Genomic DNA, 17465 nt, shown 5'->3' with positions numbered 1-17465 from the left:
CCCCTAGCCTGGGAACTTCCATGTTCCTTGGGTGTGGCCCTAAAGAGACAAAAAAAAAAAAAAAAGAGAGAGAGAGAGAAAGAAAAGAAAAAGAACACTGCTTTGTGCTGTATATATCTATCCTGCATCACTGAGCTCTCTGAGGGCAAGGTTTATTTTTTGCCAATACCAAGCATAAGGCCCGGCACAAAGTAGTGATAAAATAATACTAGCAGCAACAATTAACAATTGTATAACATTGATTTATAATAAAATATACGTATTATAAATAACATTTATTGGATCCCAATGTTCTACCCATTGTTCTGATTCCTAACTCAGTCTATATATTGTTGAATGTTGTTGAAAGTGTGTTTGTTGAATTTTGCTATCCTCTGAAGGTTATAACATCTAGGAAAATTTTTAATTCTGTAGGCCCTGTCTGGCCATGACCTGCGTTTTAATTCTATAAAAGCTGTGTACACACAGAAGAGTCTTAGCCAGTGCCAAAGAGAATCAAAACTAGAATTCCCTCGGAGTTCCCATTGTGGCTCAGCAGAAATGAACCCGACGAGTATCCACGAGGACTCCAGTTCGATCCCTGGCCCTGCTCAGTGGGTTAAGGATCCAGTGTTGCCATGAGCCATGGTTTAGGTTGCAGGTGTGGCTCAGATCCCACATTGCTGTGGCTGTGGTGTAGGCCAGCAGCTACAGCTCTGATTCACCCCCTAGCCTGGGAACCTCCATATGCTGCGGGTGCAGCCTTAGAAAGTTAAAAAAAAAAACCAAAAACACTAGGATTCCCTCAATGGCGCAACCAAAGAGCTAACATTCAGGACAGGCCACTGGTCCCCAGAAGAAACTGAGATTCAAAGCTAGACATTCATTAGGACAGTAAAGTGGGTCCCAAAACAACACACACACACACACACACACACACACACACACACTCAATTCCAAGCCAAAGGGACCAAGCCTGCGACAAACTTAAGTGGATCCCAAAACAACACACACACACACACACACACACACACACACACACACACATACACACACTCAATTCCAAGCCAAAGGGACCAAGCCTGCGACAAACTTCTTTTTCCATTCGGAATCTAAGATATGTCCCAGTTCACATATGGGGCCACTCAGAGCCCCAGCTGTGTGTGGCTGGGTGGCAGAAACAAGTCAAGCTGGCACAGACACATACGCAGACACTGTAACTATAGAGTTTCCAACTTGGAATCAGTGTTCTTTTGCCTGTGAGGAAGCCCTTGAATCTTCCATGTACCAGCTCAGCCTCTCCACATGTGCTGTCCCAGAATAGTGCAAGTAAAATAATCTGGGCATTCCTAAGCATTTCAAGCGGGCAACAAATATTTGTAAAATATTTGCTACTAACTTTCAAGAGAAACGCGCTTTTAGAAAAATGTTCGGGCTTAATTGAAAAAGCACATAGCAATCAACTTTTATTCCCAGCTGGCATAAAACTGTCTAACTGTCAGCCAAATTTGGGATGCCTGAAGACAGACAAGTGACTAATACTAGGGCTGTGTGTGGCCAGGCCCAAGTATATTTTCTGACCACAAGACCATGTCTGGATTCTCCTTTGTAATTACCGCACAGCCTGCTATAATTGTAACACTCGAACTTACTTCCTGCCTCTGACAGGGAATTCAGGGTCCAAGGCGGTACCCTGAGCTGGAGTGAAATCCCCCCTGTTATTTGCCTCAAACCTGTAAAATCATCGCTGGGCGAATGTGAGTGTGTGTGTCGTGTGTTGCCACGTCTGTTAAATATGTTAAGTATATCCTTGTGGAAAAAGGCGCCCACTCCTGCCTTGTTGGATGAAGCACTTTTCTAATGAGATGTTTACTGAACACCTACCACTACATGCCAAGGACATTTTAGGATCTGGGAAACACCTCGAATAAGACAATGAAGTCCCTGCTTTCCTGGAAGGGAACAAGGGATGGGGAAGAAAGAAGTGAGGGAAACAGACACAAAAAGTAGCACCTGCAGACACGCACTGTGCAGAGTCACAGCAGAGCCATGGGGTCGGGGGAGGGGGGATGCCCACGTGTCCCCCTCAGCCTGGGACGTCAGCGAAGCACTCTCCAAAGCGATAGCTTTTAAACCAGCTTTCTACCGTAAGAAGGGACAGGACAAGCGACGATGGAAGAAAGAACATTCCTCAGGGTTCGTGTGGAGACTGAGAGGCAGGAAAGAGCTTGTCGTGTTCCAGAAGCAGAGAAAGGGCCAGTGTGATGGCAGCACGGTGGGGGAGAAGGGGGCCTTTCAGAAGGGCTGGCTGACAGCTTCTTCCCTGTGAAAAGCAGGCAGCCGGGGGTGTTGGCCCCTGTGGAGGCAGGGTTTCTAGTTAGGAGGCTGCTAAAGAGGTCTGGGCAGGAGGCCACAGTGGTTTGGACTAAGAGCTCGTAGAAATCAAGAGAAGGAGTTCCCCTCGTGGCTCAGTGGAAACACATTTGATGAGTATCCATGAAGCTGAAAGTTTGATCCCTGACCTCATTCAGTGGGTTTAGGATCCGGCATTGTCATGAGCTGTAGTGTAGGTCGAAGATGTGGCTCGGATCCCAGGTTGCTGTGGCTCTGGTGTAGGCCGGCAGCTACAGCCTCTGATTCGACTCCTAGCCTGGGAACCTCCATATGCCGCAGGTACGGCCATAAAAGACCAAAAAAAAAAAAAAGAAGAAGAAGAAGAAGAGAAGAGATGCTAGATTTAGATTGAGGGAATGTAGTTTAGGACCAGTCGACGGAACTTGCATGTAGTTCGGATGTGAGGAATGAAGGGAAAGGAATGATGGAGAATGATTCACTATTACATTTAGAATGGATAAGCAAGGAGCTCACAGGTACAGCACAGGGAACTATATCCAGTCACTTGGGATAGCACATGATAGAAGATCCTGTGAGAAAAAGAATGTATAGATATGTATGTATGACTGGGTCACTTTGCTATACAGCAGAAATTGACAGAACACTGTAATTTTTTTTTTTTTTTTGGTCTTTTTGCCTTGCCTAGGGCCACTGCCACATATGGGGGTTCCCAGACTAGGGGTCTAATCGGAGCTGTAGCCGCCAGCCTACGCCAGGGCGACAGCAACGACAGCAACTCAGGATCCGAGCCACATCTGCGACCTACACCACACCTCACAGCAATGCCAGATCCTTAACCCACTGAGCAAGGCCAGGGATCGAACCCGTAACCTCATGGTTCCTAGTCGGGTTCGTTAACCACTGAGCCACGACGGGAACTCCGAACACTATAAATGGACAGAATCAGCTATAATAAAAAATGTTTTAAATATAAAATGTTAAAAAGTCTACCAAAAAAAATCAAGAATGATTCCAAAAGTTTGGGCTTGAGCAACTAGGAGAAGGATGACGGGGATGAGGAAACTAAAGGCGGAGCTACCTAGCTATTCTCTGACAGTCATCACTGACTAACCGTGAACCCGCAGCTTGGGGTTCAATAAATGCCCTCGCTAACCCCTGACTTTACATCACTAGGGAACAGTCTAGACTTTTAGAAATCTCTGATTCGCTACCTAATTATTACTACAAACATTTTCATGTTTTCTCCATTTGGTTTTTATTTTATGACGTCAGGATAAGCCCATTCAAGTTACTCGGTGCTGATACAGCGCTCGTGAGAGCTCCTTAAATGTTAGTTCCCGCACAGCTTCCTCCTCGGCCCTGTGCTTGGGTGCCCTGGGTCCCGGCATGGATGGAAGGTGTGGGCCAGCCATCTGCCCATCCGGTCGGAAGTTGGCAGCTGGTGCTTATACTTCTGACAGTGTGCCTTGTGAATGCATATGGAAGACTGTGACTCATCTTCTTGTCTTTCTCTTTTTAATCAGAACATTTTTGAGATCTCTTTAATAGCAACGAAACTGAGTTACTCCACTTATTTTATTATTATTATGCTGATATTTCCTACCTTTGCCTTAAAATATTGCAGGGGCCTTAAGTTTTCTTGTCTGTGCGGTGGGAATAACAATGGAGTTGTTCTGGAGTTCTCGTCGTGGCACAGCAGAAATGAATCTGACTCGTATCCATGAGGATGTGGGTTCGATCCCTGGCCTCACTCAGTGGGTTAAGGATCCAACATTGCCAGGAGCTGTGGTGTAGGTCGCAGATGCAGCTCGGATGCTGCATTGCTGTGGCTGTGGTGTAGGCCGGCAACAGTCGCTCCAATTGGACCCCTAGCCTGGGAACTTCCCTATGCCACGGATGCAGCCCTAAAAAGCAAAGCAAAGCAAAGAAAAAAACAGTGGGTCTTTTATGAGAATTAAATGAACAGATGTATATAAAGTGGTTAGCATAGTAGCTGCTATGTTGCATGCAGTACATTCGAAGTATTATTATTAATAAAATACTAACGTTGGGGAAGGAGGGGTGGCTCCCAGATCCAGCTGGTTTTAGTATTTGAATTAACCAGGACAAAATCCAGAGGCGTACATTGACTTATTAAATCCCCACATGACTGTGGACAAAACCTATAATGTCTTTGGATCTCCTTTTTCTCAAGTAAATGAGAGAATTAGGATAAATAATCTCAATTTTAGAGTTTGTGTGATTCTAGTAGATGATCGATATTTTTTCTCTAATCTTCCTTTAGCCGACTTATCAAAAAGTTTTGTCTTTTTTGTGTAAATTGGTATAAGTGACATTTACTGCCAGATGTGACCTTTTGTTTCAGCCCACTGTAGAATCCCGACGTTAATATCACTTTCTATAAATATAGATTTCGGGTGAGGAAACATTCTAGCTCAAGAGACGCTGAGCTACTGAGCCTCTTTCTCTTTTTAGCCTCTCGGTCCGTGGGCCATTACTCACTCTTGGCACTCTTCCCCGGTCTCGCTGCTGTCACCTTCCTCTGTCGTGATTGCTGCTGTCTAGAGCCACCTACAGCTTCTAAGTTCCCCACCCAGCCTTCCCTAGTGGTCGGCATTGCAGTTGTGTTTTCTTGCTTCCTCTACCTTTTGAAATTTAAAAATAGAAAATACAATTTTAAAAAACCGAAAACAAACCCACAGTCTTTCACATTAGCTGAACTCTGTTATTCCTCCAGCAGATTGTCTGGTGAATTCTTCAGTATAACGGTCAGAAACCTGTGATGGGTTCAGAATAAGCCCTGTAAGGAATGGACACAAAGAGATCCTTTTCTTTTGACTGTCAGACCCACAATCAGAAATGGGAAGCAGCAGCCCCCAGGAGGAGGCTTTGGAAAGGGAATCAGAGAATCAGAACAGCTCCCGGCTCTGCTCCTTGGCTTTGTGTCTTCACCTGTCTGACTTTCCCGAGCCATCCCGTGGAATCATTAGGTTGATAAGAGAACTCTTGTAGGAGTGTGACTCTTGTGCTATTAATACCAAAGACAGGTCCTGGGAAGCACAAAAGCCCTTTAGAGAGCTGAGGGAAATTATTTTAGAAGGCCCAACTCACATCACAGCAAACATACTGTGGCAACCTCCACGTTAAATACAGTTTTATTGCTGGCAAAATTTTTTGAAGATATTTTTACAATTTTGCTTTGGAAAAAGGCTGGCTACAAGTCAGGGATTTAACTTAGAATTAATTTCTCAGCAATGAGCATACTTGGGAATTATTAAATTAAAACCTAAATCCAGCTTACATGTTGCTTCCCAATGAAATTTTTTTTTTTTTTCCTTTTTGGCCACCCCAGGGCACATAGAGTTCCCAGGCCAGGGAGCAGATCCTAACCGTAGTTGCAACCCAAGCCGAAGCTGTGGCAACACCAGATCCTTAACCTACTGCTCTGGGCTGGGCATCGAACCCACGTCTCAGGGCTCCCAATTCACTGTTGATCTCGTTGTTGCACCACTGTGGGAACTCCGCCAGTGAGATATTCTTGATTACCAAATCAACAATTAAGGAGGTTAACCCAGCATTACATTTTGTAGACCTTTAGCATTTATTAATTTGTTTGTAGTTAATCTGTTTTGAAGTGTATAAATGGTTTTTCAAGATCTCAGACACTTTTATAGCCCTTGAAAAGCTGAAAGGCGCCGGGCACCACACCCTGATGACCAAGGGTTAAAAATGCTCTGTCTGGTACATCCTAAACTCTGAGGGCTTCACCCCTGCCTTCTTGAGGGAACTGATTTCTTAAGGGAGCTGATTTGGGATCTGGGAAAATACAATGAGCTCGCATATAAATAGCACTAGTTACTAAAACAAAGTGAACCCCCCACCAAAAAAAAAAAAAAGTAATGAGGGGCAGAATTCAGCCATTAGTTTACTGGGTGACCTTGACCAAGTGCTCTGTGGCCCTTTCCCTGCCCCCAGTGGTACTTTTCCAGCAGATACTTCATCTGGTCGAGGTAGAAGCCCAGGGCCAGCAGTTCCAGGAACAAAAAGATGTGCAGAACATCTGACCTTAAGCTTTTCCCTCATAGGTTAAAAGCGAGATACTTTTAGAGTTCCTGTTGTGGCTTAGTTACAAAACCAGCTATATCCATGAGGACGAGGGTTCGATTCCTGGCCTCACTCAGTGGGTTAAGGATCCGGCATTGCCGTGAGCTGTGGTGTAAGTTGAAGACATGGCTCAGATCTGGGATAGCTGTGGCTGCAGCATAGGCTGGCAGCCGTGGCTCCAATTCGACCCTAGCCTGGGAACTTCCATATGCAGAGGGTGCAGCCCTAAAAAGCAAAAAAAAAAAAATGAGGCACTTTTTAATGTCTGTATCATCGGGGAAGGAAGAGAAAGGGAGAAGGACTCCACTGTCAACCCTTGTGTTTAAAACACTGTTGATCTTGGATTTCTGTGCAAAATGACAAGCCCCACCCCTCTTTTTCCAGAAAGAAAGGCTTTCATATGAGACTCTCTCAGCACCCCATTCAAAAGGCATCTATTTTCTAGTTTGCCTCGGTGAGGGGCAGAGGTCATGAAGAAAACATAGGTTTCAGAATCCACTAAGTTCTATTCAAAGCCAGCCCTGTCCTTTGCTCAGCAGTTCTCAAAGTGTGGCCCAGGGACCCCTCTGGTTCTCTGAGGTCAGAACTGTCTTCCTAATAATACTAAGATGTCATTTGCCCTTTTCACTGTCTTTTTGTAAAAGAATTTTTCCAGAGGCTACATAATGTGATATCCTATACAGATACCAACATCCAACTGTCTTGCATTAAGCCACACGTTAAAGATAGTTTCAAAAATGTAAAACGACACCACTTTTTTTTTCTTTTTTTAAATTTTTTTTTTAATCTTAGGGCTGCACCTGCAGCATGTGGAAGTTCCCGGGCTAGGGGTTGAATTGAAGCTGCAGCTGCCAGCCTGTGCCACAGCCACAGCAACACTGGATCTGAGCCGTGTTTGTGACGCCAGATCCTTTACCTACTGATAGAGGCCAGGGATCGAACCTACATCCTCATAAACACTAGTTGGGGTTCTTAACCCACTGACCACAGTGGGAACTCCAACAAGGCCACTCTTAGGTCTACCTCTTTTTTTTCATTCTGGAATATATAATTACTTTTTTTTTTTTTTTTTTTGCTTTTTAGGGCCTCACCAGTGGCATATGGAAGTTCCCAGGCTAGGGGTTGAATCAGAGCTACAGCTGTTGGCCTACACACAGCCACAGCAATGCGGGATCCGAGCCAAATCTTTGACCTACACTGAAGCTCATGGCCACATCCTTAATCCACTGAGCGAGGCCAGGGAGCAAACCCAGGTTCTTATGGATACTAGTTGGAGTTCATTTCCACTGCACCATAGCAGGAACTCCGAAAATATAATTACTTTTAATTTCTTACACATCATTTACGTTAACATGAACTGGGGTTGTTGTTTTTAAATGAAGTAATAAATACATATTTTAAAAATTCCTCAGTCTCAATGTCTAATGTGGCAGATCTTGATAGATTAATAAACCCCACGTTTTAAAAGCTCATTGACATCCTCAGTAATTTCCAAAAGTATTAAAGGATTCTAAGACCAAAAAGTCTGAGAATCCCCACTCTGTTCCACAGTAATTACCACTTATTGAATGTGTCTTTGTGTCAGGAGCTGTGCAAAGCACACTAAATTCTTCACCTCTTCATCTCTGAAAACAAAGCTATAAAGTAAGGGCTTTAAAAAAAAAAGACCTTACTAGCCCAAGGTCTCACAGCTGGAAGTGACAAGTTAACCAAGTCCTTCTGACATCAAAGCCACCTTCTTGATTAGCAAACAGCACTCCCTCACAAATTTATTCTCTGTAATTTTGAGAAAGTTCTTTCTCTGCTCCAAGTCTGCTTCCTTAAACACAGGCAGGGTCCCGTCTCCCCTGCAGGAGAGTTAGTATGCATCAAAGCGCCTAGCACAGGGCTAACACCAAAGAGACCCTGGGACCCCGTGAGCCCTCATCCCACCCCATCCTGCCCTTGGCTCTCAGCCCAGGAAGACTCAGCAATGTCCCTCTTTCCCTCCAGATGGTCTTCAAGCAGACAGAGACGCCGATGGCACGGAAGGAGTTGATGAAGATATGATTGTGACCCAAAGCCAGACCAACTTCATCTGCCCCATTACGCAGGTACTGTTCTCGCCTCCTTTCCCTGAACGAAAAAGCAGTTCACAGAGGCAAAACGTTCCGGTTTGCTTTCTGACTCCATTTCACACCTAGAGTCGTGGAGGGAGGAAAGAGAGGTGATGAGCATGGAAGCAGGCACCTGGGAAAGTTTTCGGTGGATCATGCCCTTAGGGATCTAGGAATAAATTCCTGGCCCACGGGTCAAGGGGCATTGGTGCCCCTGCATTTTCTCTGTGGCCACCTGCCCTGAGAGTTATCTAGAGCCGTGAGATTGGGAGGTTACACCTCGGAAGTCCCAGGTCTAAGAAAAAAAACAGCGCCAGGTAATTGGTGGAGAAGTTACTGGAAGCTGATCATTATCATTCCTGAAAGCCTAACGTCTCCTTGATTGCAGTTGGAAATGAAGAAGCCAGTGAAAAATAAAGTGTGTGGCCACACCTATGAAGAGGAAGCCATTGTTCGCATGATTGAGTCCAAGCACAAGCGGAAGAAAAAGGCCTGGTGAGTTGCTTCGGGAAGGGAAGTGGCGCCTTCCCGGGGCTGGCCAGTCAGAGGTGGGGGGTTCATGCCGGAGGAAAAGGTACTTGAGCGTCTACTCTGAAGTCCATTCACCTCCCGGAGGAATTGCGTAAACACGGAAGCTAGCTTTCAGAAAAAGCAATCCAGGAGGGAAAAAATTAGTAATCTGTTTGGGAAGAAGCTGAAAGAGCTTCAACCACACCTTCAAAACAGGAGAAGAAGGGCTTGGATGCAATTTTCATCATTAGATAACAGGAGTTTTCATGAATGGGTGCTACACCCTGAAAAAAAATAAAGACCTGTGATACTGAGAGATTTCTTTTCCCCTTTCTATATGCGTTTACCCAAACCAGAAGGAATGGTTAAACAAACAAAGACTGCATCCTGCAATACAGGTGATTTGTTTAAAAAATATTAAGTCATCAGAGTTCCCATTGCAGCTCAGCAGGTTAAGAACCTGACATAGTGTCCATGGGGATGCGAGTTCGATCCCTGGCCTCACTTAGTGGGTTAAGGATCTGGCCTTGCTGCAAGCTGTGACATAGTTTGCAGATGCAGCTCGGATCTGACGTCACTGTGGTTGTGATGTAGGCTGGCAGCTGCAGCTCTGATTCAACACCTAGTCTGGGAACTTCCCCGTGCTGCAGGTGCAGCCATAAAAAGGAAAAAGAAAAGAAAAAAGAAAAAAAATTAAGTCGTCATTCTAAGATAAGAATTTGTATCCATTGGTCTCCATGATCAAGATTTAATTGTCTGGGGAAAACCTTTCATGTCTTTAATTACTTACATAACTTCCCAAACGGTTGAAGTAAATTCATGAATGACTTCAATGAGAAAAAAAAAACATTTTAATTGGAGTGTTTGGAGACTCATATATATTTCTACCCCTTCCCCCCCCAACACACACACACACACACACACACACACACACACACACGCATACGCACACGCATGCACACTCCACCACGACCCTGGAAGACCATGGCTCTGTTCCTATAATAACATGGAAGCCTGAGTTGGCTAGACTGGCTTTGACTTGGTTGGCATTTCTTGTGCTCTTATCACAGATTTGTCGAAGGAATGGAATTGCAGGTGTGACCAGTTCTCAATGGACTTCTGATAACAGTCCCTTTGATGTGTGGCTTGCTCCTCCATCGCCCAGAAATTTGCTGGTCCAAACCTAGAACTGGAATTCCCCACCACTCCTCATCTGGGTGTGGACTTAGAGATAGGGTATTTGAGACCGTAGGTATCTTGATGGTCATTCAGTCAAGTAATTTGCCCTGTTTATTCTAGAAGAACTGCCTAATGGTTGCAAAATCGAGATTGTTCAAGTACATTTTTATCTGTTTCAGGTTTCCAGCTTAGAGCTGAGATGTCATCATTCCCTAGGGAACCTTCCATTTTCCCTGGAAACATAATTTTCTTTGTTTCTGGGCTTCTAAGCTGCTCACTTCTACTAAATTTTTTTCTCTGTTTCTGAAAAACAAGATTTTAATTTGTTAACATAATTGCTAAGAATAGGTTTTCCCAGAGAGTTCTATTTCACAGCTCTTCTTCCTTAAAGTTTGTGATTTTCTTCTCCAGTCAAATGTGAAAAGGGCAGGTGCTGATACAAAGCTTATTGCTCCCAAGTCCCAAGATAGGTGGGAGTGACTCCCCAAAGAGGTTTGCATTGAAAATGCATCTTCTTTTATATATATATAATGATTTTTATTTTTTCTATTATAGTTGGTTTATCGTGTTCTATCAATTTTCTACTGTACAGCATGGTGACCCAGTTATACATACATGTATAGATTCTTTTTTCTCACATTATCATGCCCCATCATAAGCGACTAGACATAGTTCCCAGGGCTACACAGCAGGAGCTCATTGCTTATCCATTTGAAAATGCATCTTCTTAATTACATACTCTGACTTTCTAATGTCCTTTGCCTTTTTGGAATTGTAAATGGTATTTGGAAGCACTTGAATAGCACCTGTCATTTGGAAAAGTTGGGTATTTTTCCGTCATACTTCTGTAAGTTGGGTACAAATTCCACAAACTCCGCAGATTCTCATAGCTTAGTAACAGTTAAATCCAAGTCGAGGAAGTCTGGGAGGTTTACAGTGAAGGTAGTATTCTTGCCGGGCTCTGAAAAATGAGAGGGATTTCAGAGAATGATAAGGAGGATTCAGTCCTTCTAACCAAGAGGCTCACCCCTGCATTCAGACTCTGTTCCACTTGGTGGGTAGTAGGTACAGCTGCAGTTATTGGCTGTTGGAGGCTGATTAGAAAGATGCTTTGGCCAACAGCAACAGGGGATGGTATAAATTCACTCTATTCTATAGTCATTGTAGAGGGCGTTGAATGTCATGGTTTCATTAGTTTCCTCAGCTATAAAGTGATGCTAATAGTTGTAATTGCCTCACTGGTATGTTTGACCTTTGAATGAGATACACGTAAAGCACTTCAGGTACCTGTCACATGGTAGGTAGACATTATCCCACCCTCTTCCTCATCATTCTTAGCCCCGTTGTTCTGGAGCCCTGAGAGAACATGGCAGGGTTTCGAGGGAGTAAGGCGAGCCAACCTGGGTTTTAGGAAGTTACACCAATAGCAATTCAAGGGATGGATTAATAAAGGCATGAGGTGAAGGAAGATGCCAGGTAGGATGCCTTGCAGGAGACGAAGTGGTATTTCCTAATGAGAAGTTGGATTGAGACAAGAGTCAGGTAGAAGGGAGTGAGAAGGAAAATGATGGTGGAGGTACAGTTGACAGCATCTGGTAACCAAAATTGCAGGGAGCGAATTGAAGGATGACTGACATTTCTAAACTGGGTGTCTAGAGGCGTGGTGATGTGACAAGCCAGCAGAGAGGGAATAAGAGAGAAACACATGAAGGAAGTTTGGGTCATGCTCATAGACAAGTTTGAGGTCCTGGCAATACAGCCGTTTGCAAGTATCCAGGAGGTGCAGAAAATGTGGGTATTTGAATTCAGGAGAAAGCTCTGAAGCTACAGACCCACTCCTCTGCCAGCACAAGTGTAGCTCTAGACCGGATGGGACAGCCCACTGAAAGCCCCAAGACGGGGACGTTGGCTAGGCTGAGCCATGCTGCCAACGTGGTATAGACCCACAGAAAAGCATGGCGCTCATTAATGAAAGAGCAGTCGGGGGAAGAAGACTCCAGCCAGGCAGTCTAACACCGCCAGGAGGAAGGGGACAGGAGCCAAGAGTACCACAGGAGCCAGCGGGGAGTCAGGAGGCCCTTGAAGACCAGGTACATTGCATTTGGCCACAGGGTAGAATCCAGGGCCTCTTCAAAACCTACTCCAGAAGTTCCTGATTAAAAATGAATTAGTGTCATTCCCCAGGATGCATGTTAGGGCGATGAGCAGTTCTGGGTTCCCTTTGTTTAAAAACAGCTGTGACACATCCACTTTGAGAACCCTCGGTTCTTCCTCGTGGTTGGTTCCAATGATGTTTTGTTAGACGGGAGTTCCAGGCACACTGCATTACTGGGCGCTGACTCCATGTTCCTGTCTGTGTTTGGGTCTCTTAGAAGACCTGTCTCCACTGGCTTAAGTCAGAATAAAAGTGTTGGGACTTTAGCCCTAACTAAATAAATACAGTCGTTAGAATAATTTCCTAAAGCACGTCGCTTACTAACCGGGCTGTTTATTATCTTATTAATAAAGCTGCCCTATGGTTCTCATATTATAAGATATTTCCAGTTATCCACAGCCAGTGCTTTCCTTTTTTTGGTTTAAGATCGGGAAGCACCCTAACAAACAGTCGAGTTTAAGAGCATGGAGAGTAAAGTTCAGTTGAACAGAAATGTGTCGTCAGACAGCAGGACTCCACCATCATGCTCGGAGTCCCTGTTTAAACTGTTTACCAACAAGTCAGTTGACCTCTCAGAGCCTCCATTTCTTCATCTGCAAAGTGGAAATAGCAACAGCATCTCACAGAATTTCATGATCCAAGGAACAGTGGGGAATTCCAGTCTAGGTCTGGACCAGCAAGTTTCTTGGCAGTGGAGAAGCAAACCACTTAGGAGAAAGCTCTTTTGAGACTACAGAGCGTTGAGCAAATAGCAGTCGGGTTACTGAGGTCGAGACCGTTCGTGTTTTTATTACTCACCTCACTGCTTAGCGACACATTATTTTAGACTCAGAGGATGTAGGGTAGCATTACTCTGTGTGTAGGTATGATGGGAATCCGTCCCACTCGGATTTCCAGAGGTAGCTATAGTCCTGCTTTCTAGAACTTTCTAGAACTGGGTTGGACCTTGGAATTCTTGGAGCCCAGGTCCAGGAGCTCTTAGACTCAGAATCCTGTACTTCTGAACTGATGCTGAGACCAAGGTCCCCTGCAGCCTGAGGGACCCCTAAGGCCTTGGGTCCCTTTGTTCAGCAGACACATGCTTGATCGCCGCTGCGGTGGAATGTTCTGCCCTGTCGGTGACCCGAGTTCAGGACCCAGCCTCTCCTTCCAGGCCTCTGGGTCTGACTCCTGCAAGCAATGACGTGAGAGCTTAAGACTGGGTATTGCCACACCTATCTTGCTCACCGGGATGTCGCGGGGATTAATGCCCAGATGCTTATAGAGAGTGTTCTTTCTCGAGAAGAGGAGTGCCCTGATTCAGTATCATGTCATTAGGATCTGGTCTTAGCCTCTTCAGTTTAGAAACTTGTGTTTGTTTATTTGAGACGGGGTGAGAAACAGGGTTCTCTCCCAACCCCTGCATCAACCTCTCCTCCAGGCCCCGCCCCCACGCTACCTCAGCGCCCCCGAGCCTGTGTCCGTGTCCCCCCCGGCATTGTCCGAGGGGCTGGTGGCTCTTCTCCACAAGGTTCTTGAGAACAGACGTTGTGTGCGAGAGCAGGAACCGTTTGTGGTAGCACCTGAGTGAGTCCCTGGACCCTTGTCCCACGTCCTGCTTATTTCTCACGACAAGCCTGTGCTCTGCCTTCACAGAGGAGGAAACTGAGGCCCATTAATGAAGTCACTCACCCAGAGTGTCACAGCCAGAGGTTAGAACCCAGGTCCTTTTCACTCTGGAGCCTGTATTTGAGTCATTAGGCCGTTGGCTCCCCTTGGGATGGCTTTTCGGTTAATGCCTCTGTCCCCAGAGTCGATCCGCCAAGTGAGCTCAGACCTCTTGGCCTGACGCTGGTTCCATCCCACTGAGATAATCTGCAACTGATCGGTGTGGTTAATCCCATCACGCATTCTCAGAATGCTCTCATTTACTGACTGAAACCACTGATGTCATCAGGAAGTCCTCCCCACCTCACTCTCCACTTCCCTAAAACAGCTTATTCACTGTCTGGCTATTGGTGCTAAAGACTGTGTTCTGTGGAGGTGGGGGCGGGGGGGGGGCACAGTCAGAGTCGATGATCTGCGGGTCGATAAGCCTTAGCCGAGGGTCATCCCAGCAACCGACTTCGAGGTGCGTTTCCGCATCACGGAAGTTGAGGTCATGAACGGTGCCTCTTCCAAAGTCAGGAAAGTGTCCCTGTCCTTCTTATAATTGCATCTTATTTACTTTCACACTGAAAGAAGAATCCACTTTGAGACAGCAGGATGTTTGGAACAGGCGTCAAACACCTCGAACGCAAAGCCAAATCATCAGAACCATGCACGCTTGGATCGTCTTTCATATGATCCCCTTCTGTTAGTCATATTGTAACACCTACCCCTGATCCTAGGGGGCACATTTCAGTATTTTAAAAATAAATAATGTTAGCAAACATATTATTCATTCCATTGAGTAAATGCCCCTCTGATATCAAGCTACCTTGGTCCAGAAATCAAGACCAAGAAAAAGATTCTCTTTTGTGTTGACCTGCTGAGCTTTCCACTGCTGAGCTCCCATGATCAGCTTTCTTCCCCTTCTGATGTGTAGCTTTGGTCTTGTATTTGTTATTTTTGATCTTAATATACTTGTGCTTTTTGGAGAGTTGTCTCAGATCACTGGGCTGGAGCTCTGTGTGGGGCAGGAAAACTATATTTGTATTTCACAGTTGGACGCTTAGAACCTAGCACAGGGCCAATCACATAAAAGAGTCAAATGATGCATTGAATGTGCACATGTCTGTGCTGGAGGTGTGCAAGCTACGGGCAGATCAGCAACTTTAATCCTGATCGTGAAGACCCGTGATCAGGAAACAAGCGATAATCATAAGAGATGGTGAAGGGAATGAATGTCATGGAGGACAGTGTTGCCTGGAGCCCTGGGAAATTTGGATTCTGTCCCTATTTTAAATCTGAGGACACAGAGGCTCCAGAAGGTAAAGTGAGGTGTCTATGGTCTTGTAACTGTAAGTAGGCACTCCACTCAACCAAAGTCTGGTTCATGTTGAGAAGAAATCAGGTGACTTCATCCAACCCTCTGCCTTCAGAGGAGACCACATCTAAACAGAACCATGACTCACCCACTGATTTCTTCAGCCACAGCTTTTCCCCTGAGTCCCCATCACCCCACTCAGTCTCTCCACCGAGAGGACTGACCAGTGAGCATTTCAGAGAGAACGTAAAGCAACAGGGACTCCTGATTCCATCCCGACCTGGATTCCCAGTTGTTTCCATGGAGACAAGGGGCGCCACCAATCTCCCTTCAGCTCCAGCCAAAGTCTTTGAACGAAGGTCATCCCTTTCCTTTACCCTCCACGTTCAAGTCCTTCAGCAAGTCCCACAGCTCCTACTTCCGGTTGTGTCCGGAAGCCGATCACTGCTACACCCTCATCCAAGCTCTCCCTCCTCTCTTCCCAGCTTCGCCTCTGCCCGTGTTCCCCATTAAGCAGCCAGAGACATGTTTTCCAAACTTAAGCCAAATCCCCTCCCTCCGCTGTCTCCACTCCTCCACTGTTTTCTTAGTTGAAATAAAATCCAAAGCCCCACACGCCCTCCAACCAAATCTCCAAATGCCCCTCTCCTTGCCCTGGGCATTCCAGCCACACTGACCTTGCTCTACTCCTGGGCACCAAGCAGCTCCTTCCTTGGCTTATACACGTGCTGCTGCCTCAGCCCAGGCCGCATGCAGCCCTTCTTCTCGATAAGAGCTTCTCAGTGAGCCTTGCCCTGACCCCAGCTGAGCCCACACTCTCTCCCTTGACCCTGCTTTTTAGCCTTTGTAGCACTTAATGCCACCTGATCCCACAGCAAGCACCTCTTTGGTGACTTAGCAGTGATCTCTCTCCCCCACTGGAAAGTGAGCTCCATGAAGTGGGCCTCGCCTGTGTCCCCAGGACTGGGCGGGCACTTGGTGAACCAATGAATGAGTGCACATCAGTCCTGACTTTTAAAATGTGCTCCTTTTTGGGTAAAATGTCCTCAACCGTTATTCAGCCATCGAAAAGAATGAAATTTTGCCATTTACAGCAACATGGATGGACTTGGAGGGCATTATGCTAGGTGCAGTAAGTCAGAGAAAGACAAATACTGTATGATTGCACTTATCCGTGGAATCTAAAAAATACAACATACTGGTGAATAAAACAAACAAAAAAAGCGGACTCACCAGATGCAGAACAGTTACAGAGAACAAACCAGTGGTTACCAGTGGGGAGAGGGAAGGAGGAGGGGCAAGAGAGGAGTAGGAGGAAAAAGGGGGGGGTGTTATGGGATTATATGAAATCATCTATGCGAAACTGTCAAAAATGGTAAAACACTATAGAATTTAAAGACCCTTTCACTCAATTAAAAAAAAAGAAGCCCGCACTTAAATTCTAGCACATGTGTGAAGGAGGTTTATGCTGAAGGCATTGCAGTGAAGCAGCCTGACTTGGTTTTCTCACCCTTCACAGTTGCCCCAAAATTGGCTGTAGCCACACAGACGTGAGATTGTCTGATCTCATCCAGGATGAGGCTCTGAGAAGGGCGATTGAGAGCCACCACAAGAAAAAACATCGTCAGTCTGACTAGGAAAAGCCACCTGCCTGCAGGAAACTCCGCAGCCTACCTCCGACCCCAGACATCTGTAGAGGGCAATGCTTGTCAAAGCACTTTGACTGGCTGCATAGCATACTTTGGGGTAAAATTGAAGGTTTTCGTGTATTTGAAAACATTTTTCTATGTTCCAATAAAAATCCAAGCATATTATATTGTTTATTTTTAAGTGTTCTCTACTTTTAAATAAAACTTTGATTATCTGCGTGTGTCCTATCTGTGCGCCTCCCGAGGTGTAAATTGCTCCAGCAGTGCAGGTGGGGTGGTGCCAGGCGTCTCTAGTTCTAATCCTTCAGACTGTTGGTTTTTTTTTTAATTATTATTGTTTTAACAACAAAAAAAAAAGTCTTGCAGGAGATGTTTGAATTGAAAACACACAGAGACATCCCAATCGCAAGCATTTTCTATCAAAATAGTAGAGAACAGCATGAGGGGTAAAGCAAAGCCAGTTTCCCGATTTGTATTTACTTTGTATCTTG

General features: G+C 45.4%; 1 protein-coding gene across 5 annotated transcripts in view; it reads left to right on the top strand.

The window, feature by feature from the left end:
* The window catches only part of NSMCE2 (NSE2 (MMS21) homolog, SMC5-SMC6 complex SUMO ligase), a 242812-nt gene extending 225673 nt beyond the window's left edge, over positions 1-17139 (top strand). For all 5 annotated transcript variants that reach the window (XM_047783268.1, XM_047783269.1, XM_047783267.1 and 2 more), the window contains 3 exons: positions 8431-8531; positions 8923-9029; positions 16845-17139. In XM_047783268.1, the coding sequence (XP_047639224.1) occupies positions 8431-8531; positions 8923-9029; positions 16845-16962 (326 nt within the window). In that variant the 3' untranslated portion in view covers positions 16963-17139. The remainder of the gene's footprint in view (positions 1-8430; positions 8532-8922; positions 9030-16844) is intronic.
* Positions 17140-17465: the final 326 nt, after the last annotated feature.

Source organism: Phacochoerus africanus, chromosome 6 (assembly GCF_016906955.1).
Source record: "Phacochoerus africanus isolate WHEZ1 chromosome 6, ROS_Pafr_v1, whole genome shotgun sequence".
NCBI classification, from domain to species: Eukaryota; Metazoa; Chordata; class Mammalia; order Artiodactyla; family Suidae; genus Phacochoerus; species Phacochoerus africanus.
Note: the sequence above shows the minus strand (reverse complement) of the source record. Positions and strands in the feature narration are given on the sequence as shown.